This window comes from Trichoderma evansii (genome assembly GCF_050947405.1).
Source record: "Trichoderma evansii strain SZMC 28006 chromosome Unknown GGI43scaffold_5, whole genome shotgun sequence".
Classification (NCBI taxonomy): Eukaryota; Fungi; Ascomycota; class Sordariomycetes; order Hypocreales; family Hypocreaceae; genus Trichoderma; species Trichoderma evansii.
The window spans coordinates 344,947-369,261 of NW_028145201.1; the positions used below are offsets into that span (position 1 = coordinate 344,947).

Sequence of the window (24,315 nt, forward strand, 5' to 3'; positions counted from 1 at the left end):
CGTAGTTTGATAAAGGCTATCTTTTATACAGACCCGGGAGATATGACTTATTGCTCGAATCCTAATGGAGAACTGTCTATATAATTATTAAGATAGTTCACATCTCTGTACCAAAATCAGGCATGAATAGATAATAAATTTTCCACGAATTATTTCTGAAGATATTACCATGTTATATTTAAGCCAGAGTATAATAGATCTCAAGCTATATTCTGAAGGAAATACATAAATGACAAGATACAAACCCCCAAGTGCAGGTATCTAATTCGTATACTTGCATTACCAATGATTCATAGACTAACTTCCGTTCCCTCATGTTATTCCCATGTGTTGCTATTCACTAGGCTAGCTAGAAGGTTAGGCGAAGGAAAACATCCCATGCAAGATGCTGATGACTAACGCCCTATTCACACCTGCTGCTAAATTTGCGTCTCTATGTTGCGAATTCGCTTTCGGCAAAGTTACGTGCGAAATGTTCCAAATGTTTGAACTATATTTTGCACCTATCTATCTTAAACCGACCATATTTAGCATCTCCATCCACATCGCCACGCTCCAACGTATCCACATTAAATTCAAAATGATTAGTCATTTTCCATTGAAATGGAATCCGCTTCTACTAAATCAGCGGCTTTTATACCTTTTTAAGCAGCCAGTAAGTGCAAATAGTCTACAGTAGAAGCGACGAGACGGAGACATGCAAACACCAGTACTAACAGCTATTAGTTCTCAGTTTTCGGTCATTGTGGCTCTGTTCGTTTCTTTACCTCTAATTCTGGCTTGTATCAACAATTGGAAAAGAAGTTTGTCTTCACACCGTCTGCTGAGCAACAAAAGGTCGTGAAACTCTGCGCTGTGCAGAATGTTGTGGTATCAGCACGTCCGGGATCCGGAACGCGAAAATTCTTGCCGACTTTATAAATACCTCAACTGCAAAACATTTACATTCCACGGGTTGGCAACCTCACTCTCCGGAGACACGATATACAATGACGCTATCTTCGCAAAGTATATAAGAAGGGTTCAACTTCATAATAAGCTACCGAAGTGGAAAGATGACCCTTTCGACATAATAGTCTTGGACGAGTTCCAAGACTGCACCAAAAATATTTTTTGGTTAACAAATTGTTTCATCAGGGCCAACAACCAGAAGCTGGCAAGATTAGGACGCCCAGCTGCTCGACTCGTTGTGCTCGGTGATGAGCGGCAGTCTATTTACGGATATTAGGGCGCCGACCAACGTTATCTTACTTTAGCTGATCATTTGCTGAGCCCTGCCAGCCCTTACCCGTTTGCTAAAATTCCATTAAGCCAAAGCTTCAGGCTATCAAACCCCTCCGTTCAGTTTATTAACAACGCATTTCTTGGCGGCAAGCCATACATCACAAGCTCTAAGTCTGGCCCAAAACCTATCATCCTGAGAAGCTACCCTTATCACGTCAATACGTTGTCTAAAGAGATATTTTCTCTGATCAAGACCTATGGAGCCAAGAATAGCGCAATCCTATCGCCATCGATACGCAATAACATGCCATTGTAAAAGCTAACCAACGCACTGGCAGAGGCGTATGACGTACCAATTAACGTACCAACAGATGATGAGGTCTGTTCGGATAAACTTGTTACTAATGGGAAGTTAAGTGTTTCTAATATCCATCAATTCAAAGGCTGCGAGCGTGATCTGGTTATTCTCTTCGGAATCGACGCCTCATATTTCAAGTATTTTGGTCGTGACATTCCAGATGATAGGTGCCCGAACGAAATTTTCGTGGCCTTAACTCGTGCTGCAAAAGGAGCTTGTGATGGTTCAAAATGAGAATGAGAAGCCCATGCCCTTTGTATCTGTGGATGACTTATACAAAACGGCGGATGTTGTCAACCTAACTGAAAAACAGACAACAATTGCAGCCCCTGACGCACCTGGCCCACCTCTGCAGCGCGGGTTGAATCTGCCAAAATCAATTGGAGTTCGAGATCTAACCCGCCACATACCAGATGAACCTCTGGACCAAATATTGAGACACTATTTGGAGGTCAAACGACTATCGCCGCCTTTACCCAAGGATGAGCATATTGATATAGACGATATTGTGCTTTCAAACCCAGCAGAGAGATTCTACGAAGCCGTGGGCGATATAAATGGCTTGGTTGTTACGTCAGCCTTCGAACACCATGTTACTGGAACCCTAAGCATATTGAAAGGTCACAAAAATCTAATTGATGGAATCCATACGATGACTCAAAAGCAATACATATCATGGCTTTGCCGAACAGCGTGCAAATACGAAGCCGACTCATCAGGCTACCGACCGCGTTTTATCCAGATGAAAGATCATGCATTCGACTGGATGAAACCTGAGCATCTAGCTATGGCCCAGAGTCGGCTTCAACAAGAATTTGGCGACTTGGCTCCGAATCTTCGCTTTGAGGTTGAAGCCGAACATCATTTCAAAATTGATGGTCAAGAAATGCGGCTGCGTGGTCAAGCTGATATTGTATCTTTTTCCGCCGAGAAGAAAATTGACTCTATCTGGGAGATTAAATTTGTCTCTTAGCTTTCCAATGAGCACATATTGCAAGCATGCATATATGCCTACTTATTAACACCACCGTCGCAAGAGGTACCTCGCATTATGCTTTTTAACTTAAGGGACGGAGAGAAAGTGGAAATGGCACCGTATGATTGGCGAGAGGCGCTGCGCCGTATGATCGAAAGCGTATTATAGCTCAAGTATACGACCAGACAAGAGATGACGGACGAAGAGTTTACTGAGATGTGTGCAAAGGCGACGCTGCAGGTATCAAATCTGCGTGATTCGGATGAGTAAGACAGGTGTTGGAGCATGCGCCTGTGGGAGCAGCTTTATCGTGCACGCATGGCGTTGGTTATGTATTAAGGCGTGGGGTGTCGTTATGAGCTATCGTTAATCATTCAGGAGATGTTTTGGCTGAGGCTGAGGTCAAGAAATATCAACGTGTGTGGTCATCTTCAGGGCTCTCTAAAATGTAACGTCTATCCTCCTCAAGAGTCCTCAAAGCTTTGATACGCGGCTTGCTAGCAATCAATAGCCCCGATCCAGTTGGAATTTTAATTTCATATAATTGTTTTATTCCTGTCATCCTATGTGTTTGTATATTATCCATGATGAATTTCGGTCAGTTCTGTTATAACTATCCCCCCATCTTCCAGCGCGCACGTAACGAGTGTCAAACTAGATTCCTGCCGTTCATCACCCGTATCTTTATCTGTGACAGAAAATACTGTCAAATGCGATACCGATCCCCCAGAAGTCTTGTCTGCATCGGTATTGGCAAGAATCTCTTGAACTTGAACAACCCGAAATGATGATTTGGCGCGGGCAGCGACAATATTGTCCTTGAAAGAATCCCCCGGTATGCTCGTGCCATTGATACTGTAATTATTAGGCTAAAAGTTCATTAAATATCCGATAGTAATGAGAAAATACTTACTGAACTTGTAAATTAGAAGAAAGGTATTCTTTCATATATTTGGACGATAACTCATCGTCGGGTTGAAAAAATATATTATAGAAGATGTTATCCACAAAGGATCCAAATTCGGTGATCTTCTGAGCCATGGTGGCAATTTGCTAGAAATAGTATTTGAGAACTGCAATATATTGGTAGTAAATGGGATTGTATTGCTTTGGAGTGCTGCAAAGTTTATATACAAAAAGCTTTCTCTCTAAACAGTCAGCTACTTGATGTAGATGGCCGTTTTCACGTCCTACCTCCAAACTCCATCGCTACTGTATATAGTACCCTCTTAGATCGCAAATTAATTACGGAGTTCCGCTCTGACTAAACTCTGAGCGATAATATGCTTATAAATGATCTTTATATCTAAATCTAGAGACCAAATGCGATCGTGCGGAACTCCGCCCGTGAATTTCTTCATAGCGGAGCAAGTGGGAATGTGGGGTTATGCTTCGTCAAAACGTCAGGTTTGTTATTATATCCGTGGATTACTTAATTTCAAGCGGCCAAAATCCGCGTAATCCTTTTTCTTTTACAGGTTGGGCTAAATGATTGCTGTCAAGCGACTATAATATTTTCTTGTGGCTACTCTTTTGTAAGGCAAAATGATAAGAGTATCCTTTTATTAAATATTTCTAGACCAGCCAGCTATCATCTCTAGTGAGTTCACATATCCAAAGTCGAACAATTGATTACATTACATCAGTAAACCCGGTTAAAGCATCGCTGATATTCTTGGGGAAAAGGTTCAAAAGCGACGGGTCAAGCTTCGCAGTCGTATCAGTATGATTCACGCAACCCCCAGAGACTGGCTTCCCATCCAACCGATCTTGCATCCACAATAATGCATTCGGTATTGCTATTAATCCATATTTGACGTGGTTCAAACTCGGCGAGTCGGCTCGCTCATAGTGAACTGTGGTATCATGCTCGCAATAATCTCGCACCAGTGCATCAATCTTGTTGACGTCGGATAGATGATCATGGACGGCCTGGTATATGTACAAAGGAGCTTTTATCGTGGTTTTTGGGGGAGTATTCTCTTTTTGAAAAGTCTCTTCCAGCTCTTTCATCAATCCTGGCAATGAATCCTCATAAAACATGCCCAAAATATCTTGAAACGAGAGAAACAAGGAGCTTGCTTGTAAACACATGCGTAGCGGGCTGTAGAAGAGCTCTTCAAACTGAGGCTTCAATGACGAATAAATGTGCTCCTTGAGCTGCTCGTACTGGCTAGATAAGCCAATCATCGCCGATGCGATGAGAGTCGAACTCTGTTCTTTGTTGAGGACGAAAATATCGCTCGCTTTTGAAAGGCCCGGCAGCCCTCCCATCGCAGCACCAGCAACTTCAAGCTCCGGCGCATAGAGTTCCTGCATGTTGATTGCTGATTGAGTAGCAGATGCACCCCCAGAATAGCCCCATATTCCAACCTTGGGATTCGGTACAATGCCAGTGATATGGCCAGAACCTTTTGCGGCTCGAATTCCGTCCAGAATCGTATAAGCCGTGATTTTGCTTGCAGTGTATGCTGCTAGTGGTCCTTCGTAATCTGGCACTACAACAATCCATTTCCGAGCAAGTGCCGTCTCTGCGAAAAGCAACTGGAGCTGAGTGATGTTGGAGCCGTGAGCAAAACTCTGCTGCGCTCGACGCAGCATTGTATAAGATGGGCTGCAATTGATGGTTGTAGAATCTTCAGCCATTTGCAAAGAGAGCACCTTGTCGTAATCAGCATCTGGTGGAATGAGAACTGTCAAGACAGTGGCAGTAGGCCGATCTAGGCTATCGGTTGTTCGGTAGAGAATCTGGTATGCTTCCTTCAAATCCGTTGGTATCCATCCATAGGAAGAAATTTCTGAAGGTGGCGCTCTAAAACGGAGAATTTCTCCTGGTAAGAAGGAGTCTATGTTGCCTGGGACGGCATAAAACGGATCATCGCTGGGAAGTAAGCCCTCTTCGTCCTCTTGAAAACGACGTTTGCCAGAGGAACGAAGTCCAGAAGCTGAGGCCGCGAGGGATGCCACCAACCAGTAGCATAGATGAATCATGATGAACAGAGATCGGGCAGCCAGATAGAGGTCTTGATAGCTAGTATAGGACAATAGGCTATAATATATTGTGGGTGTTCGAAGCACCTGGCCCAAATTGCACCAGCATCTCTCTCATCGTCTGTCACATCGTAAATAATTGGTGCAACGAGCTTCAATTTATAGTGCCGTTAGGAGGCATAATAGCTATTTGAATAAATAAGACATATGGGTTTCGGCGCTTTTTTAGTAAGTCACAGCGGGAGAGCCCGGACGGTATGTGACACCGTCATACCTCCGAAGCCGTACGAGCTGAAATACCGGTCTAAGCTATCATAGCGATTCAAGCTTCTCATTGCTCATGTTTTATGGCTAATAAGTCATGATTCAGTGACATGTCATTATTTTTATGAAGATAATATTCTTAGAAGGCTTCTAGTATAACATGTACGGCCACAGTCTCTCAAAGTAAGTTGTGGCTGCGCGCTCAAGACCACCGTTAGGAACGACACAGAGTTTCACCGCGACACCATCTAGCAAACGCGCCATACCAAATTTCCAATATGTCTCACATTGGTGATCTTTCCAGCCAGCCGGAGTCACGCACGCTATTAACGTTTTTTCCTTCTTCTGGCACCACGCTAAGAATTTGTGTCGTAGCCGCCATTCCACACGTGCAAATTACCATTCTGTCGGGTTGTTTACAGCTTTGGCTAGGCTCCGCGGACATCGTTATTTGAGACATCTAAATACGGCATGTACTAAGCCGTAATACTGTTTAAGGTCCAATATACAATAGAGAATAGTACTAAGCAATAGTTTTAGCTCATAATACTAGATCTTGGGAAGTATAATTTGTAAAGTATAACGTTACGCGATATACCCGAATGTATGTTGTCAAGCCGTATAGCCTCATGCCGTTGTTGCTGACCCATCATCCGCATCCCACTTAAACCCCATCTCTTCCAACTTCCTCTTCAACAGATACGTAATCGACAATCGAACATGTCTCACATCAGCGATCGGACTTAAAATACATTATTCATCCAATCATGGTCCCGTCGGGTATTGCATAATGGACCTGTAGTTGCCCTTCAGCCGGCCCTATCGGAAATCGGCCTTGGACACACACTAGGCCTATACTACCGACATATATACACCTGACCATGCGTCTGGGATGATCAGCGTTACATTGTGGGGGAATACACCATCAAAACAGCCGGACGACTCCAAACAAGAGCCGGTGACACTTAGATGCGATGCTGCATCACAAAATACGCAGGGAGGCCGTTGATGAAGTGAGGGGTAGATCAAAGTCGGGTCAGTCAATGCACCGCAGCAGCCTGGGGAGGGGATATAAAGAAGAGTCGGTTCGAGCATCATGGATCGCCGAATGTCTATCTTTTTGTTTATTGCTGCTGATTATCTATTTTTCATGGTATTATACGGTAGAAATAATGGTTTCAACTAAGCAGCTTCTTCTGCAGCTCGCCTCCGCGCTTTCATTAGCCAGAGCCGCTGTAATTCACCACCGTGTCGATGACGTCGGTAACTCCAACCCAGTCATCGATTTAGGATATGCCAAATATCGCGGGGTTAGACTAGATGCGGGAGTAGATCAGTTTCTTGGCATGAGATTCGCCCAGGCGCCTCTCGGGAATCTGAGATTCAGGGCACCACAAGATCCAACTCCAGAAAAGGATGTTCAGGATGCCTCAGCAGTGAGTTTTACTTTTAAAAAAAAATCATAAAATAATTCAAAAGTTTTTAACAAAACTTCAACAGTTCGGGCCAATATGCGTAGCAGTCGGCCAAGCCGTAGACGCCGGCCACGCGGAAGACTGCCTCTTCGTCAACGTCTTTAAGCCATCAGGCGCAAACGAATACTCCAATCTCCCCGTCTGGGTTTACATCCAAGGCGGCGGCTATTCGACAAACGCCAACGCCAACTACAACGGTACTGAAGTCATCCAGCAGTCTGGGAATGGCCTCATCTTTGTCAACTTCAATTACCGCGTTGGCGCACTTGGGTTTCTTAATAGTGAGCATGTCCGTAGAGACGGCGATCTTAACGCGGGGCTTCTAGACCAGAGAAAGGTCTTACACTGGGTACAGAAGAACATCAGAAAGGTATGTAATGGCAACTCGTATATATCCATTATTCATTACTCTTTGTTGATTTCATCACTGACAAAAAATAGTTTGGCGGCAATCCCAGACACGTCGTCATTCAAGGTGCATCTGCCGGCGGAGGTTCCGTCACGCACCACCTCACAGCCTACGGCGCCAGAAAGGACAACCAGCTCTTTGTCGGAGCAATCCCCGAGAGCCCATTCTGGCCAACTCTAAGAACCGTTGCAGACATGGAATTTCAGTACCAGCAGCTCCTCACCAACGCCAACTGCTCATCTCTCGACTGTCTCCGTGGCATAGACACTCAGACATTAATTAACATCAGTCCCAACGCCCCATTCCCAGGAGCAGCAAGCAACAACCCCTTGCCATTATGGTACTGGCTGCCCGTCATAGACGGCGATCTCATCACAGACCATCTCTACAACAACTTTGAAAGAGGCCACTTCATCCGCGTCCCAGTCCTCGTCGGCGACGACACCGACGAAGGCACCTACTTTGGCTACAACGCCGCAACCGCAGACCAAGTCGAAGTCTTCATGAAGAATAACTACCCCTACCTCCAAGACTCCCAGCTCCAGGCCATCAATCAAGCCTACCCTCTCGCAGCACCCATGGCCCAACACGCAGCCTACTTCCCATCCGCAGAGGCAGCGTACGGCGAATCCACATTCACCTGTCCCGGAAACACAGTTGCCGCCTCTGTAGCACGGCATTTCGATCCTCGACGCATCTGGAACTACCACTACAACGTCTTGGATCCGGATAATGTGGCCAGCGGCCTCGGCGTGCCTCACACGTTCGAGACGAGTGCCATATTCGGGCCTGGATACGCTGGTGGGGCGGCAGCGTCCTATTATACGACAAACGCGGCCATTGTCCCAGTCACCATGCATTATTTTATTAGTTTTGTGACAAAGTTGAATCCCAATACGGCCAAGTATGCTTCGGCGCCAAATTGGGATCCTTGGGGTCAGAGCACGGGACAGCGAATCCGGCTGCAGACCAATAATACGGCCATGGAGCCTGTGTCTTCGGATCAGATAGCGAGATGTAATCTGTGGCAGAGTCTTCAAAGCTACACTCAGATGTAAAGTTAGACGCTACGAAGTAATGACTTGAATGATAGTTAAAGTATAATAAACAACATTGAAACTGAGACTGAAAACGAAAAAGCATCCACTGTAAGACGCACACAATTAAATTCCTTTTTAGCATTCCGTGATTATAATGATGCCGTCAAAAAGAGTCAATTTGACAGTTTGAATGATAAAACTCACGTTAAATTGCAGCAGTATGCAATACCCAATCACTAACATCATGCTCCAAAAACTTCATACTCCATAAAATACATCAATATACAATTCAATCCTCCAACTTCGTCCTCCACACTTAGAAGGAGCTAACATTATTACCAGAATCAGCGACAGCCCCATTCTTCTCGTTAGCAAGTTGACTTTCCCTCATCGCAAGAACAATCGATGTCAACTGGTCAATCTTTTGCTGCAGCTCCAAAATCTGAACTTCAGCAGCCGACGGCGCATCCACGTCATCTTCTCCCCGCATTCGGCTGGCAGGCAGCAATCTCGCGTTCCCAGATCTGCGAGGAGATGCAAGCGCAGGACGGCCTGTGACAGCCGCTGGGCCAATATCCGATCTTCTCCGCCGGCCCTTGGGCTCCTTGGGGCCTTTAAAGCCGCGAAACTCGTCGTCATCGTCTCCCTTATACTTGAGATACTCGTAAAACTTGATGACTGCAATAATGGGTGCATGGGTCACCTTGAGAAGCCAGATTCTACCTGCGCGGTACTTGTGGTCCCGTGGAAAGATGTATCGCCATGGGCGGAAAAGAACCAGAGAAAGGAGGTTGAAGGGTGGGTAAAAATGAGTGAGTCGGTTGCTGGTCGAGGCCTCCAGCACATATACGCTATATACGTAGAGATATTCCTCTTTGGCGTGGGTGACGACCCGGGAGAAGCTGTTGGAGAGCATACCGGTAAGTGATCCCATGAGAAGGAAAGAAGATAGAGTGATGAAAATGATCATCAAGGGAGGACCGAAGATAGGATCAATCTGGTCCATAATCTCAAAACCGACGTAGCTGGAACCATAAAAGATCTTGGTCAGAATTCCCGTCATCTTACTCAAGCTAAAACTGTCTCGACCAACGAGCGAAAAGGTAGTGAGGAAACCAAGATAGACAATAATTATCAAGACCATGAACTTGATAAAATCTTTGCCCATTTCTTTGAGGCAGGGGATCAGGGTTCCCCAGTAAGGGCTTAGACTGAGGATAGAGCAGATACGAGGAATCATGAAGAGGGCTTCCAGAGCCAACACATCAAATGCCAAGTCATTGCAACGTGTTTCTGGCTGCATGATACCAATGATTCCTTTGTTACGGTTAGCATTGCACTATTAGCTTTTTTTTCCCGCTGGAAGCACTCACTTAGTACAGCAAAGGTAATACCGATGAGGATCATAATCATGTCAAACAGATTCCAAATATCAGTGGCGTAAAAAATGGCTCCGGCATCAGCCCATTCACTCAGTTCATCGTAGAAGAAGGCAGCAATCCAGAAAAACAAGGCAATCTCAGGGCCGGTGAGACGGGTTTCGTCTCGCACAATGAGAACAGAATAGTACAGACACAGAAACACGCCAAAGAACAAGACCTCCCAGCATTTTAGATATTTGGGCACACGTAGTCGGGAATAAGGATCCGACGTGGTCGGGTTATAGAAATGGGGATGCTTGGATGAGTTGACAGACATGGTGTCCCAAAAGACAATATCACCGTTCCAGATGCCGGAGATGATCTTCTGCACGACATGCTGGCTAAGGAAACGCTTGGCGTTGGCGACTGCAGCAATCTCTAGAGCATTCAAACCTTCAAAAGCAGCGGTGGGGTCATCCTCTTCATCATCATGTTCGCCGTCGTCATCCATACTGAGGTTGGTAAGGCGGGAAAGGGATGAGAGAAGTTGAATCTTCTTTGATGAACCACCCACAGGTGAGTTGGGAGATGAGCCGTCAAAAGTTGCCAGCACACGAGGGAGAAGGGGAGCTCGCTCGCCGGCTTCGGGATCATTATCAAGGTGCTGCTGTTGCTGAGCCTTGGTCTTCTTATGGTCCGGGATCTCGAAGAGGCAGAAGGTGACGGCCTCACGCTCTGAGTGGCGGGTCAGGAATCTCCAGGCTACAATCTCACAAGCGTTGGACCGAGCTTCTCCCAGGCCCTGGTTGTCACGATCCAGAGCATAATGCCATTTGAGAGCCCTACATAGGCGTCGATGATGAGTCAAAAGCATGCAAATAAGAAGCAGCTGAAACCTACAAGAGAGCATTGACAATGGCAGGGTTGGCGCATGTGTCAGTCAGATGGTTAGTCAAGAGACGCAGACAGTCGCCCGCAGTTGTCGTGCGCAGCTGCTCAAAGGTGCTGGGCAGCTCAACAGCATCGGTGAAGTACTGAGACAGCTTCTTGACTACCAGACGGAACGAGTCTTCGGGAGCAATGTAGGGGAGCTCGACGGCATCATATCTGGCGGAGAAGGGACTCCCCTCACGCACTGGCTGGGGTTTGAGCTTGACGCGAATCGGCATCTTGAAGCTATCAGAAGCTAGGATTGGTTTGCTGCGTCGGTGTCTCAGCAAGGACCTCGTGCCTTGACAAACAAACAGACAAACAATCAGCCGCGAGAGGCCGAGGAGATGGAGATGAGACACGGATATATCCAAGGCCAAAAAGAGGGGACCGGATGAGGTTTGATACGATATGATGCTGGTGATGGAGCTTGTCGCCTTTAGCGCAGCGCTGTGGCCTGTGCGTGGGCGCAGGTGACTGTCGATTGCTGCTGCATCTGGAGCGATACCTCGCTTCACGCGCTACGGCTGGTAAACAAACACAGCAGTCTGGGCCCTGGACCACTAACAGCGCCCAGGTATTTGCTGCAGCCGCTACTACAGGGCTCTGATCCGCCCCTAGAGGTCTCATCGCCTACGCCTCATGCCAATGAGGAGAGCAGCCGCCGCCATGCTATTGTTTTGGCGACCCCTGTGGCGGAGCGCCTCTTTTTTGGGGCTGGAGAAGTTGCTCGATTGGGCATCGCTCCACAAAAGCGTCATTTGGAGGTGATACTCTATAAAAATGTAGTCGTACAGGATAGAGAAAAAGTGTTATCGATAGTTGGCATCAAATTGTCACGACGATCTGGAGATGGCGCTTAATGCACATCATGGACAAGTTTATCCGTCATTGCTCCACAGATGGATGCTACATGCAGATTACTCCGAGACCCAGCCTCAGACAATAAGGCTAATAGTATCTTGTGTCTCTGTCCAATCCCTCGACTCTTTTTTCCAAATTATTCACACTCATACATCAGGCATTGCTCTTATTATACAATTCATTAGACGCTATCCCTCTGGATGCTCCGCCAAGCACAAATTAATGTCGGCGCAATCTTCAATCTAATCCTAATCGCTCGGTGCCACCGCCAGTAGTGCACCGTAGTGCTCGCTAAGGCAACACGCGCGATACCCACTCTCTGATATTAGATGTCAAAATGCTCCATAATAGTGCTAATATCGCAAAAGCTCCAGATCAATGCATCCCTCTTGTCCCCAGCTACTAGGCTCGGTTTAGCTGCTGGGCTACGGGCCGTTTGAACAAGGGGCACCAATCGACTACTGCGAAAATCATGATGTGCAGAGAGAGAGACATGTTGAAGTCAAAACAAGAACCAAACTGAGTGCACACACAAACACACACACACACCAAACAATAAGCTATAGCTCCATCATGAAGCAAGCTCTGCGCTATATTCACATGCAAGGAGAGCACCCGATAGGCGCGGGAACAATCAATGCCGAAACGCAAGGCCAGGTTCGGCCCATCCAGACGTCAATAGCCGCTACAAGTCCATTTTATCCAAAACCACCCGCCGCCCACCTATTGTTGCATCATCCTCTATTTGTCAATTCGTACACAATAAGTCATTCACGCAGAAAATCTTCAGGCACAGCCATGATATTATGCCTAAGTGATCTCACCAACTTTGCGCGTATACCTATTTATATCATAACTTACCCACACGCAACGAGATTCAATCGTCCCGCCGTACCTCAATTGGTCGCATTACACGACTAATGTATGCCAATTGGGCCTTGCAGGGGTCAATACGAACAAGGCACACACTACCGAAGACTAACAAGCAAGCAGTACTACCCGACCTCGCCAGATTTCAAAACATTTAGTATTTTCCAGAAAAAGCTTCTCTCTGTTTTCTCTTCTCTCTTTTTCCGTAGCTGTTTCCATATAATTGCGAAATTGTCTCTTTTCTTTTTTTTTGTCTCTCTCTCTCTCTTGCGCCAAACTCCCACCAACACCCATCAAACAACGCCCGCGAAAATGATCGTGGCTGCTCTGCCGCGATCGCCCACAGCCACAGCCCTCCTAGTTTCGTCGACGCTCCTCCAAATCGCATCCAGCCATGCGCTCCCCCGAGAAACGAAGACCATCGCCTTTCGCGAGCTAGATGTGGTGGCTTGGCCCATCGCAACACCCGCGCCAAAGGTATCGCCAGAGCTTGCATCATCGCCCATCGAACAGCTGCTACAGCGAGACTTCAACACCATCTGCGGCTGGATAGGGGGCGATCCCAACCAGCCAGCCACGTGCCTGGCGGGCTCACACTGCGCCGCCGACACCTCAAACAAAGCAATTGGCTGCTGTCCGAACGATGGGCCTTGCACGACGGGAATCTTCACAGGCTGTGTCGACGTCAACAGCCCGCCGCAGACAGAGCTCAATCCTTATGTGTTCACGTGCGCCGGCGCCCAGGTGTGCTACTTGAACCACTTTGAAGGAGGCTTCTCTCAGTTTGGATGCGGTTCAGTCTCACAGTTGGCGACGACAGTGGCTGCCACAGCGCTTAGCCAGCTCCCTCTGGATATAAGCACCGTCTCTGTCCAGCTTACACAAACGCCAACGACTTTATCCGCGCCAACGACGATTGGATCTCGGACTGCGAGCAGGACAACATCTAGCCGTAAAACCAAGACGACCAGCGGATCCAACACCTCTGAGACAGATACATCTACAAGCACGGGCACTGGCACAGGCACAGCAAGCGAGTCGACTTCAACCTCAACTTCGACTTCGACCCCTTCAGCGCCGACTTCCAGCGGCACCTCAAAGGCAGGGCCAATCGCAGGAGGCGTAGTTGGAGGTCTCGCCGGCCTTGCTCTCATCGCAGCCTTGATTTTCTTCCTCCTGCGCAAGAGAAAGACCAGACCTTCCCAATACATCACGTAAGCATAAGCAAACGACTCATGGCATTGCTCATAGAATAAATTTGCTGACATTGAATGAACAAACAGGCCATCAACTGAGAAATTCGACGGTCCCGATTCCCGCGCTATTCCTCCCAATACGGCTCTTTTGACAGAGGAGAGGGGCTTTAACGGCTTCGAATCCGAACTCGCCCCAATGCCGCAAAGGCCGCAAAGGCCCCCGAGACCAAGCGAACCCGCCCCCCAGCTCGGCGAGATTGGCCTGGCCTTACCCATCGCCAACAGCTACGGCAGGCCCTCAGACGAGATTCCTCTCACGGAAACTGTGCCGAAGCCGCCACCGGAACCGGTTGTAGAGGAGGAGGATCTCCGCCCATATAACCCGCGGAGAAGAGGCGATGGAGATGGTGCCTCTTTCTGGTCACAGACAAGATCGGAAAGTCGGTCTCGAGGCCGGCCATATGCTTAGAGGAAGTGAAGCGGCTCAGTCTTATTTGATACCCCCGGAAAACGTTCCTTTTTTATGACCTGGAATACAAGGCGGCAGCGGTCACTTTGGATACCGCTTTATCTTAATATTTAAATCCGACTCCTTCGACATACCTCAAACACCACCTTTATCCAAAACGACATTCTTGAATGAAATTTGGTCCCCCCTGGTAGTTTTTACAATAATTCTGGTTGGCATTGGAGGGAGTGTATTGGAAAATGCAGTCTTTTGCGTTTATTTATTCTTCTGCGCGTTGGGTATATTATTGTTTTGTTCATTGAACATGGCCAGATGAGAGGAATCAGCATGATACATTAGGTACATAGCAGAGAGGCGTTTAGGAGATACAGTTGCATCACATCACATACGTGAAAAAATTGACATAATACATCATAAACATGATCATAAGATTTACAAGCTCTTTCATCATTCATATAAATGTTCTCGAAGCAATAGGCAGACATGCAAGGAATTACCTGTCTAAGCTTCTAAGCTTGGCCCGCCAATGGACCAAATCCTCAAAGACGATTCGTCAAAGACTTGTCTATGGTGAGATTCCTCATCGCTAGCAGCATCTGTCCCTCTGTTTTCTCGCGGGTATCCCCAGCCTCCTGAGCAGGTGGCTGCTACAGAGCCGCTAGAGTGCACGATCGTACTTCCTACTGGAGATTCGTGTGCCTTCCACGTCCAAGTAGGCTCTACAACATCGTTCCTCATACCAACCTCTTCCCATACTGCTACTGAGCCGTCCTGTGTTCCAGCCCAGACCTCGAATCCAGTCTCTCCCTGGAAAACATCAAAGTGAAGCCGCTGTTGGGTGGTAGCCCTACGACCCTTGAGCACAGCCAAAAGCTGCCCAGTGCCCCGAATGTCGTAGACCAACATCCCGTCCGCCTGGCGCTCATTCACGACTAGATATCGCCCGCAGGGGCTCCACGCCGTCTGCACGATTCCCTGGCCTCCCAGGCTGATGTGAAACGCCTTTTCATCCGCGTCAGCGATCGACCAGTTCGCAACAACCCTATCAGTGCGGTGGATATCGTACGTCCCCATCCAGCGGGTCCAGGTGCCGGCCGCCAGGATGGACCCGTGGCCGCTGGCATCGGCGGGAGGCGAAGCTGCCAGGGCGGCCACGGTGCCTTTCATACCAACGCCGCTACCCTTGGAGATGTGTCGCCGGGATGGAATCGTCGGGATGGTCAATGTTGGCCCATCAGAGCAGTGGCCAGATGCGTCAAAGAGATCGATGCGGTTCGCTGAGCCACAGATGAAGTGTGTCCCGGGATATTCCCACAGCAGAGAAGCGGGGGAGATGTACTGCTCAGACTCCATGCGGATGAGCTTATAGGTGTAGAGGGGCCGACTTGCGACATCCTCGGCGGCATCAGCATCATCGGGCTGAGGGAACGCGTGGTACAGGTGTAGGGGGTGATCTCGACATCCCACCAAGAAGGTCTGAGAAGCCGGATTGGCCAGGGAGAAGTAGGGCGCACTGGCGAGGGTCTGGGTGGGTTCTGGGAGCTTGATGCTGGCTTGACGGGCCAAATGGCGAGGTTCTCCTGCAGGCTGCAGGAGGTCTGCGGGAAGAATAAAGGACGACACGGTTTGGTCGGAAGATAACGCGAGGATAGAGGTACCATCGGCTGTCCATTGGGCGGAAGTGTAAAAGCGCTGGGTTTGGGTGCTCGGATCGAGAGAGGCCTTATCAGGAGAGGAGGTCTCACTCTCAGGTTCGCTGGAGCTTCTGCTGTCTTCCGCCTGGCTTAGTGAAGGTGAAGGGCTCTCATCGGGCACTGATGTGATCACGCTTGTACTCGCATTGGCGAGTCGCTCAGCAAGCAGATGGATTGAGGGCGCCGTCTTTTCATGATGCTCATCATGCCAGTCTACGACACAAGATGCTTCTGCTTCTCCTTGGGCCATGATTCCGCTGATGTTGGCATTGCTGCCCCGGTAGGCAAGGCTTGTCCGGCTCCACATTCACCGCTGCATGATCAATGGAAGAAAAGAGCCTTTCTTCTAATCGACTGGGATTCGCCCAATAACGCTGAGTTCCGGTTGAGATTGAGATCCTGGCAGCGATGCTGGATATATATGCAAGGGGGTTGCTTTAAGATTAGCAGATGGCAAAAAAACATGGACGCTAAAGGAGATGGTTAAAACGAAAAAATACTCAACGCAAGTATCTAGCGCGTACTCTGTACGAATGGGCCGTGCCTAGATCTAAATTGCCCGCCGCCAGACGACGTCATTTCGGCCGTAGCGCTGGAGACGTTTGTACTTGATACTAGCTGCATACCACGATCTCGGGCTTTATCGATCCAGCGCCTTATCGGCTCTCCCTGCTTTCAATGGGCAGCCACGCTTGATCCCAGAGGCCAAGGAGGATTTTGAGCTGATTAATGTCTTAGGCAAATAAACCACCCAACAGATATCGTCTTTGGAAGGTAGTAATTTAGTGATTCAAAGGTGGTGATGTGTGTGTGCGCCTCCTGGGCTTCGGATACGGGGTACATTAGCTTCGGGGCTTTCAGAGGACGGAAAAGCTGCCCAGTGGCTCCAGCAGTGCCAATCAACTGCGTAGGGTCGCAGTGCAGATTGCCCTGGTCGCGAGAAGCTGGCGTGATAATGATGCCAGCGCCAGCACTTTGGGTGCAGCAGTACCTGGCTGTACATTTCACATGTCTGCACTTTGTGCGGTTGGTATAACCTCTCTTGCTCGGTACTTAGCCGTACCTACCAGTAGTAGTGCTGCTGCTGCTGCTGCTGCTGCTATCACCTCCTATTATGGGCAACAGATGAGATGAGACAAATACCTCTTGGGCAGAGTTACAGCGCGTGCCGCTGCGGGCTGAGGACTCCTGAAGAACCGCCCGCAGGCAATGTCCAGGTGCTCAGACGAACAGATACATGTGATGTCGGATATCGACAGCGGAGGTACATTACAGGTTCCCCGAGTTCCGGGCTACTTGTCAGTACTACAAACCTAGTAGCGATACCCAAGTACCTGATGCTAGTGCGTGCCCAATTCATATCAACGTCAAGACGCTCAAAATAATCCCCATCATTGCATGTGATTATAGACGAGTTACTGTAATCTCTCCAGTTGGTGTCCCAGCTGCCTTACACCAGCCGCAATCACTGCTAGTGTTGACCTCGAGTGCTGCTAGCGCTGCCCAAGGCACCCAAGACGGCCAAGTACCCGCCCCGTACCCCGTACTCGCTAGTACCGCAGTACCTCTTCAGCCTAGCCCCATCCAACGTCTCCAGTACGGAGCTCATCCATGTTCTGACTCTCCCATCTTCTCGGTGACAACCTGAGAAACCGCCTTGCCTCTGCCTCGCTTGGCTCGTCTCTCGTCGCTCACTTTTGCCTGACCCTGAGCGCATCTCGACCCCCGACTGCAGCCCGTGATTACCGCCATCTATTTCTCTTTCTCGGCCACCACGTTCCCGACGACCATGACTACCGCATAGCCCCGACTTCCAGCCATATCGTTGCGGCCCTCTGCCTGACCACAAGACTGCCTGACTACCATCAACATCGACGTCGTGGGAGATTCGAGATCCAGCTTTGCCTTCTCTCCCTTGCCAACCCCCCCTTTCCGACCTTACGCGACTCCACCACGACCGACTCCAAGTCGAAGCGAAGAACAATCTCGAGACCTTCTCCATCAACGGTACAAACAACACCATGGAGGCCTCTCCCTTGGCAATGGCCACGGCCTCGTCCTGCGATAGCCTCAAGACGCCCTCCTATGTCGAGCTGACTGTTTCCATGTGAGCTTCCCCCTTTGTGGCTTCTTTCTGGTCCTGATTCTGACAATCCACGGCAGCATCATTCTCATCGGTCTCCTAATCTCGTACCTCCCCCAACACTATCGCATCATCTCTCGCGGCACCTCCGAAGGCATATCTCCCTATTTCGTTCTGCTAGGCACCACTTCTGCCACCGCTGGCTTCGCCAACATCCTTACCGTGGCGCCTTCTCGCAACGCCATTGGCTGCTGCAGAGAGTTGGAGACATTTGAATGTGCTGCGGGCCTGCTTGGTGTTGCCCAGCTCGGAACACAATGGTTGTGCTTCACTGCCATGTGAGTCACTACCCTCTGTCCCATCCTTTGTCTCATGTCTATTCTTCTGAAAACCTTTACTAATTTTTTGTTCCTCTTACTGCAGCCTTGTCCTATTCCTCATCTTCTTCCGCTATCGCGAAGCCACTGTGCCCCAAGATGAGCTTGGCGGAGAGAGTCCAAGATGGCAAACGGCTCTCGCTGTGGGTGGCCTTTGCATCCTGCACGGATTGGTTGTGATTGCCTTGACTGGCGTATTTGCCATTGCCATGCCTAACAAGCTGAACATTTGGGCCAATTCCCTCGGCGTCATGGCTGCTGCCCTAGCCGCTGTTCAATACATTCCCCAGATATGGATGACCTACCATCTCAAGCACGTCGGTAGCTTGAGCATTCCCATGATGTGCATCCAGACACCGGGCGGCCTTTTATTTGCTGCCAGCCTTTTCGCAAGACTTGGCTGGGAGGGCTGGAGCACATGGGCCATTTACCTCTTGACTGCTTTCATGCAAGGCAGTGTACTTGCCATGGGCATCTACTACGAAATTGCGAGACGCAACGAAGAATATGCCCACAGCTACACCAGCAGTGCGCCTCAGTCTCCCATCGAGCACCACGCTACGCCACAGCGTCCATACGCTCCTCGTACCTACTCAGAGGGCTGGGAGCGCGGCCTGCCAGGCCCTTTTACAGGCCACCCAGAACGGTATGCCGAAACCGAGGAAGACTTGGACGACATGGAAGAAAGGGAGGAACGAGCCATTGCCAGAGAGAACCAGCCCCTGCTCAGACCGGGTGGCATTGGCAACCCTCGCAGAAACTACGACTCGACTTCGCGTCATTAATGCCTCAGCATTGCAGCGGGGAACGCATCTTGGAAGATGCGATAACAACAAGCTTACTTGTTTCGTTTATGTTTTAGCTAACAAAGGTTTTTTTTTACTTTTTCTTTTTTTATGTGTGCCATTATCATCGAGATAGAACGTCTTAAGTTACGAAGGGAATGGGATGTATCGCTGCCAGGATTCGATATTAAAGCCATCAAGGGTGTTTCTGTCTTTATTTATTAAATATGTGTAAGATTATGTGGTATATAATAGCTATGCATGGTCTATCTAGTTTTGAGGGAATCGACAGCATTAATCGACTTGATTTTATGAACTCTGATGATCTTTGTCTGCAACAGTAGGGTTCCCAAGATCAACTACCATGTGCCTCAACTCTCGATCAATGCCACACCACACTCGACGCTCAAGAAGCATATGTCGAGCATAACGATAATGCATAGTCATTTATATGTAATGGATAAGCAATTGATTGATTGACAGGCATTCATCGACATCATCGACACCACTTTCATTCTCTAGTACCTCAATTGTGGCTAATGTCAATTTACAGCTCTTCTATATCTTCTACTATTGTACCTTATATTAGTGTCCATGTCTCCACTCCCGTATGTCAAAGTTTGCGCTCAACATTTATTGTAACTGCGGGCTGGATGACGCGTCGCATTAAATTCAATTCAAGCTACTATAGAGAAGTATAAGTGAAATTATCGATATAAAAAGTATGCTATCTATGTCTTTGTGGCAGCAAAATGCCACTCCATCTTAACCATGAAAGGTTATCGCCGACAATGTGGGAATACCCTAGACTACTTTTCTTCCCCCTTTGACTTTTCTAGAATTTTCATTTCCAAGTAGCCAAAATGAAACTCTATCTACTCAATGCTTTTCTCACTCATCATAACATCACTTGATAGCTTCGCTTTAGAGAACTTAATTTACAAAGTATGTATCGGTGGGGCGAGAGAGAGAATTTGAACCAAGAAAGGATGCAGCCGAATTGAATAAGCTTTCAGAAACAAATAGATTGTGCATCTATGAAGAATTAGGTATGTCGCCTCTATATGAGACGCCATAGACCCGTCTCTGCATCCATTATCAACATCCATTGTTTCTAATTACCATACAACACCACTGCCAAACATCCGAGTCAACACAAACGACATAAACAAGGGTCAACAGCAGCGTCAACCACTAGCTTTTCTTCGCTGAATCTCAGCCGATAAATATGACATAACCACAAGGGAGGACATGATGGCTGAAAAGATGAAAATGACTATTTCAATCAAGCATATTCGTTGCAAAAGCCACAAACAAACGGGAATCGCAAACATTGCAATCACATACTACAATTGCTCATCGATAAAAGCTTTGCTCGCAGACGAATGGAAAGTCAAATACCAATCGGAATGGCAAGGAATTGATATCAAATGATATAGATTTAGCAGTGACAATCGGTGTCATCATCGGTCTTACTGTCCAGTTCTTTGAGCATTTCAGAAACATCTTAATGAGGCTCAATATCGCCACCCCAAAGCATGAGATATCACAAAAGGAAAAGAGTATAAAGAAGTCTATTTGCATGTAACAACAGGTGTTCGGCAGCAATTACCTACCGGCGTGCTCATCTACCTATTGATCCAGCAGCTGATAGCAACTTTCACCGATGTCAATCTGGTATCAAGCTGTTATCAAAGATATTGCCCGCCATAAAAAGCACTGCCCATGCTAAGATCACTCTTCCTCAGACTCAGATTTGCGGAGTTGGTTTAGCAACTGATCAACAACGGCTTGAAAGCGATCCTTGTTATAGGTGATCAAGTACTCAACGCGACTCTAGTGTTGGCTGATCTTTCCGCTGAGTTCTTTCTGATGGCGGTCGACTTCTTCAATTTACTCATAGACATCTTGGAATTTCTGGTCGATATGATCTTTAGGAAATCGCATATTGAGGTGCTATGTTAATACACAAAACACTAGTATTAAAATTCTACTTTGAGAATCGTAAACGTCTCGAGTTCGAAAATAAATGCACAAACAATTAATGATCTCACAAGATATTCCCAATTAGCTCTTCTTGGCCTACCTATATTACGAAGAACTCAAGCCCCTAACTTCCAAGACCTCCGCTGACAAAATACAACCAAAACAGCAGCATATCTAGAATAATTAGCCAAAATCCGTTGTAGTCCAGTCTATCTATTTACGTCGCAGTAGCTTCAAACACTTCTGCTTGCTTCGCATTGGTCAATAACCCAACACTAGCTGCAAACATCGTAGTGAAAAGAGCAATCAAGCCCAACTTCAAGTCATTCAACTTTATCTTATATAGTATTATGATGACACCGACTAGCAATAAAGCCACCCATATAGCGCTTAAATACGAGATTAATGTCGATATCCTTTTCCCTGATGCATATGCTACTAAGGGCCCTGTAGATTTTATGAACTATGATAGTTTTTGTCTACGGCAGCAGGGCTCAATAGTATGGACAGCTTAATGGAAATATAGTTATCTCATTTACTAGCTCACGAGATATCTACACATTGATAGCGGTCATATATTGGCTTTAGAAAATAAATCAGGCTCAAGAAGTATAATTGCATCTTTCACGTCCACAGTATGCGTGCGTACTCCGTTAACTTTCGTGGCGGTTAGCGAAGAGGTAGCTTATGTCAAGGATAGGGACTCCAATGTTTCTTTGCGTTGGTATTAAAATAGTATCGACGGCATACAAGAAGAGACTACATCAAATCTATTCTTACAGAGTGTTATATACATGATTTTCCAGCAACTGAATTCCCTGGTTTACCAAGAGCCTGATACTACACTCAGTGTGATCGTATGGTTTCCTGCTGTTGTCTGGCGATGTCATTATGCTCCTAATGTGGGGACTTGTCACCATAAACAGAATGTTCTTCTTCTTGCTCTTCTACCCCTTCCTCTTCCATTTCAACCTCTGCTGCCCATTGGTATATTTCGGCGCCGTTGTTTGCTTCATATATACCTTCCACCGCGTCAATACTCAAGCCATCATCATCGATATCATCGTCATCATCTGCGTCTTCCTCTTCAGCTGCACCGCAAATGGCAATAATGCGGAGAAGATCCCACGACAGCTGTAGAAGATCGAAATTTGGTATGTGTGCTGGGTCGTTTGCTTTCAATATGAAAACTTGGCCAGTTTCCAAACGCAGGCCGCTTGCACGATGAGCCAACATACTACCCCATCCATCATGGTGAAGGCCGGACATGGTTACAATATCACGCAAATTTATAGCGTGTACATCGAGATCCGGTTTTTTATTACCGGCTTTCAACCAGTGGAATTGAACCACTACTGATTCATCGTCCAGCTTGCGTAATGGCTTGAGTGCCATTTTAGCACTGTCAAACCACGAGTGTAGTTGATGATTTAGTGATAGAAGATTTTGGGGAGATTCTATTATATTTCGATCTTGAACCAGTGTTAATAGTTTGTTGGCTGCATTGTCTCCCCAGAACATTCTTAACAAAGCGACAAGACAGTTCAATGTTTGTAGATTTTTGGTTATGGAGAATGGAAGGATATGCGCTGCTTCTGGATTTTCATAATCTGTAAAGATACATCGACTGTTATCTCGTTTTTTACACTAAAATTGTTAGACAGACATTGAATAATTGATAATACAGACTTACTAGCTGGGCAGCAGCAGGGTTTCGACCTGACGACGGAATGGAGACGGCTGGAGGACGTAGTGGCAACTGTGGGGATGTATGTGCAGAAACTTGCACTGGAGGAGGTGATACCTGTAGAGACGGCGTTGTCGGCTGCACAGATGCCATCTGTCGATGAGGCGTCGTCGGCTGATGAGGTGTTGTCGATCGCTGAGGTGTTGTCGGTCGGTGAGGCGTCGTCGGTTGAGAGGGTATTGTCGGCTGAGGTGGCATTGTCGGTTGAAGAGGACTGATTGGCTTCATGGGTGCGTCTGGATATGATAAAGATCTTCCATGTGTTATACGCGGTCGTTTCAGAGGACTGGGATTAATAGACAAAGACGTGGTTGAGCCAGACTGCGATGCCGTTCGACGTCCCCCCTTGTTAACATCTACAGATAAAGCATTAGTAAATAGAAATTAATAAAATTCTTGCCCAAACACACATCCGAATATGCTCGTTAACACGGTTCCCTTGCAATCAGTAAAGAATTGATGCACGGTGCCTGGATCATTGTTCCGAATGTCTTCCCTAAATAGGCGGATTCTAGATCGAAGCATATCAATGGGAGCCACCATGAAGACTGCCACGAATGCCATGTCTATTTTATAAGGTAATTGGGCTTCGTTTAAAAGTTCTCGGATGTCTATCAGGAGTTGATGTCTGACATCCAGATCAGTAATATAATCTAGGACTGGCTCGTCAGGTAGGCCATCGGCAGCGATGGCATCGAAAGCCGAAGGCTGTTTCCTAGATAGAGTGAGAAGCTTCCCAATCATCCCGCCATTGAAACTTTCTCCCCATCTGCTTAATTCTAGTCTTTGGCCATCGTCTAGGTTTGAAATAAAACGAAGCATAGCCTCCTCAGAAACTATAGATTGGTCCATAGTAGTGTCCTGTAAGCTGGCTCAAGAAGACGAAATTGATGAAACGGAATTTGTCGAGAGAGAAATTGACAGGAAGGAGACGAAGAAAGAGAAATTTTCGGAAAAATCAATGTCCAGGTTGTCTGGTTAAAAAGGTTCAGGCTGGACAGATCGATAGAGTGAGCGTCGACATCCAGACGAGGAAAGTTGAGATGGAGAAATTCTACATCGCATAAAGTTAAGACTAGAAAAGAAAAGAAAAGAAGAGCGCGACGCGTCACTCGTCACGTGTAACAAAAAAAATTGCATTTACACATCGTCAACTGCCAACGGGTCGTATTAGCAGCTGCCATCCGTTATCTGACGAATGGTTGCCAGATGCTCG

The 24,315-nt window shown here is 47.4% G+C and overlaps 9 protein-coding genes across 9 annotated transcripts; 4 read left to right on the plus strand and 5 right to left on the minus strand.

The window, feature by feature from the left end:
- Positions 1–580: 580 nt before the first annotated feature.
- GGI43DRAFT_421476 (P-loop containing nucleoside triphosphate hydrolase protein) lies at positions 581–2,828 on the plus strand (the record flags this gene model as incomplete). Its single annotated transcript, XM_083207959.1, has 8 exons — positions 581–655; positions 727–818; positions 862–1,189; positions 1,229–1,536; positions 1,642–1,768; positions 1,818–2,546; positions 2,622–2,717; positions 2,751–2,828. 8 exons carry the CDS (start codon positions 581–583, stop codon positions 2,826–2,828), a joined length of 1,833 nt encoding a protein of 610 aa, XP_083062512.1.
- Positions 2,829–3,136: 308 nt separating this feature from the next.
- On the minus strand, positions 3,137–3,645 carry GGI43DRAFT_432656 (uncharacterized protein; the record flags this gene model as incomplete). Its single annotated transcript, XM_083209620.1, has 2 exons — positions 3,472–3,645; positions 3,137–3,413 (listed from the first exon to the last, which is right to left on the minus strand). Exons 1-2 carry the CDS (start codon positions 3,597–3,599, stop codon positions 3,137–3,139), a joined length of 405 nt encoding a protein of 134 aa, XP_083062513.1. The 5' UTR covers positions 3,600–3,645.
- A 545-nt stretch (positions 3,646–4,190) lies between these two features.
- GGI43DRAFT_421477 (secretory lipase domain-containing protein) lies at positions 4,191–5,549 on the minus strand (the record flags this gene model as incomplete). Its single annotated transcript, XM_083207960.1, has 1 exon — positions 4,191–5,549. The coding sequence occupies one exon, from the start codon at positions 5,547–5,549 to the stop codon at positions 4,191–4,193; it is 1,359 nt and encodes a 452-aa protein (XP_083062514.1).
- Positions 5,550–6,985: 1,436 nt separating this feature from the next.
- Positions 6,986–8,755, plus strand: GGI43DRAFT_421478 (alpha/beta-hydrolase; the record flags this gene model as incomplete). Its single annotated transcript, XM_083207961.1, has 3 exons — positions 6,986–7,249; positions 7,314–7,658; positions 7,730–8,755. 3 exons carry the CDS (start codon positions 6,986–6,988, stop codon positions 8,753–8,755), a joined length of 1,635 nt encoding a protein of 544 aa, XP_083062515.1.
- Positions 8,756–8,953: 198 nt separating this feature from the next.
- Positions 8,954–11,460, minus strand: GGI43DRAFT_307936 (ion transporter). The gene is made up of 3 exons (XM_083201646.1): positions 10,999–11,460; positions 10,111–10,940; positions 8,954–10,054 (listed from the first exon to the last, which is right to left on the minus strand). The coding sequence occupies exons 1-3, from the start codon at positions 11,265–11,267 to the stop codon at positions 9,054–9,056; spliced, it is 2,100 nt and encodes a 699-aa protein (XP_083062516.1). The 5' UTR covers positions 11,268–11,460; the 3' UTR covers positions 8,954–9,053.
- Positions 11,461–13,074: 1,614 nt separating this feature from the next.
- GGI43DRAFT_381674 (uncharacterized protein) lies at positions 13,075–14,427 on the plus strand (the record flags this gene model as incomplete). Its single annotated transcript, XM_083203148.1, has 2 exons — positions 13,075–13,976; positions 14,046–14,427. The coding sequence occupies 2 exons, from the start codon at positions 13,075–13,077 to the stop codon at positions 14,425–14,427; spliced, it is 1,284 nt and encodes a 427-aa protein (XP_083062517.1).
- A 426-nt stretch (positions 14,428–14,853) lies between these two features.
- Positions 14,854–16,878, minus strand: GGI43DRAFT_399309 (uncharacterized protein). The gene has a single exon (XM_083205327.1). It carries the CDS (start codon positions 16,426–16,428, stop codon positions 14,929–14,931), a length of 1,500 nt encoding a protein of 499 aa, XP_083062518.1. The 5' UTR covers positions 16,429–16,878; the 3' UTR covers positions 14,854–14,928.
- A 685-nt stretch (positions 16,879–17,563) lies between these two features.
- GGI43DRAFT_399313 (uncharacterized protein) lies at positions 17,564–19,682 on the plus strand. Its single transcript, XM_083205328.1, has 3 exons — positions 17,564–18,228; positions 18,285–18,542; positions 18,628–19,682. The coding sequence occupies exons 1-3, from the start codon at positions 18,143–18,145 to the stop codon at positions 19,364–19,366; spliced, it is 1,083 nt and encodes a 360-aa protein (XP_083062519.1). The 5' UTR covers positions 17,564–18,142; the 3' UTR covers positions 19,367–19,682.
- A 2,388-nt stretch (positions 19,683–22,070) lies between these two features.
- On the minus strand, positions 22,071–24,148 carry GGI43DRAFT_307968 (HNH endonuclease signature motif containing protein). Its single transcript, XM_083201647.1, has 3 exons — positions 23,510–24,148; positions 23,046–23,455; positions 22,071–22,999 (listed from the first exon to the last, which is right to left on the minus strand). Exons 1-3 carry the CDS (start codon positions 23,949–23,951, stop codon positions 22,250–22,252), a joined length of 1,602 nt encoding a protein of 533 aa, XP_083062520.1. The 5' UTR covers positions 23,952–24,148; the 3' UTR covers positions 22,071–22,249.
- Positions 24,149–24,315: the final 167 nt, after the last annotated feature.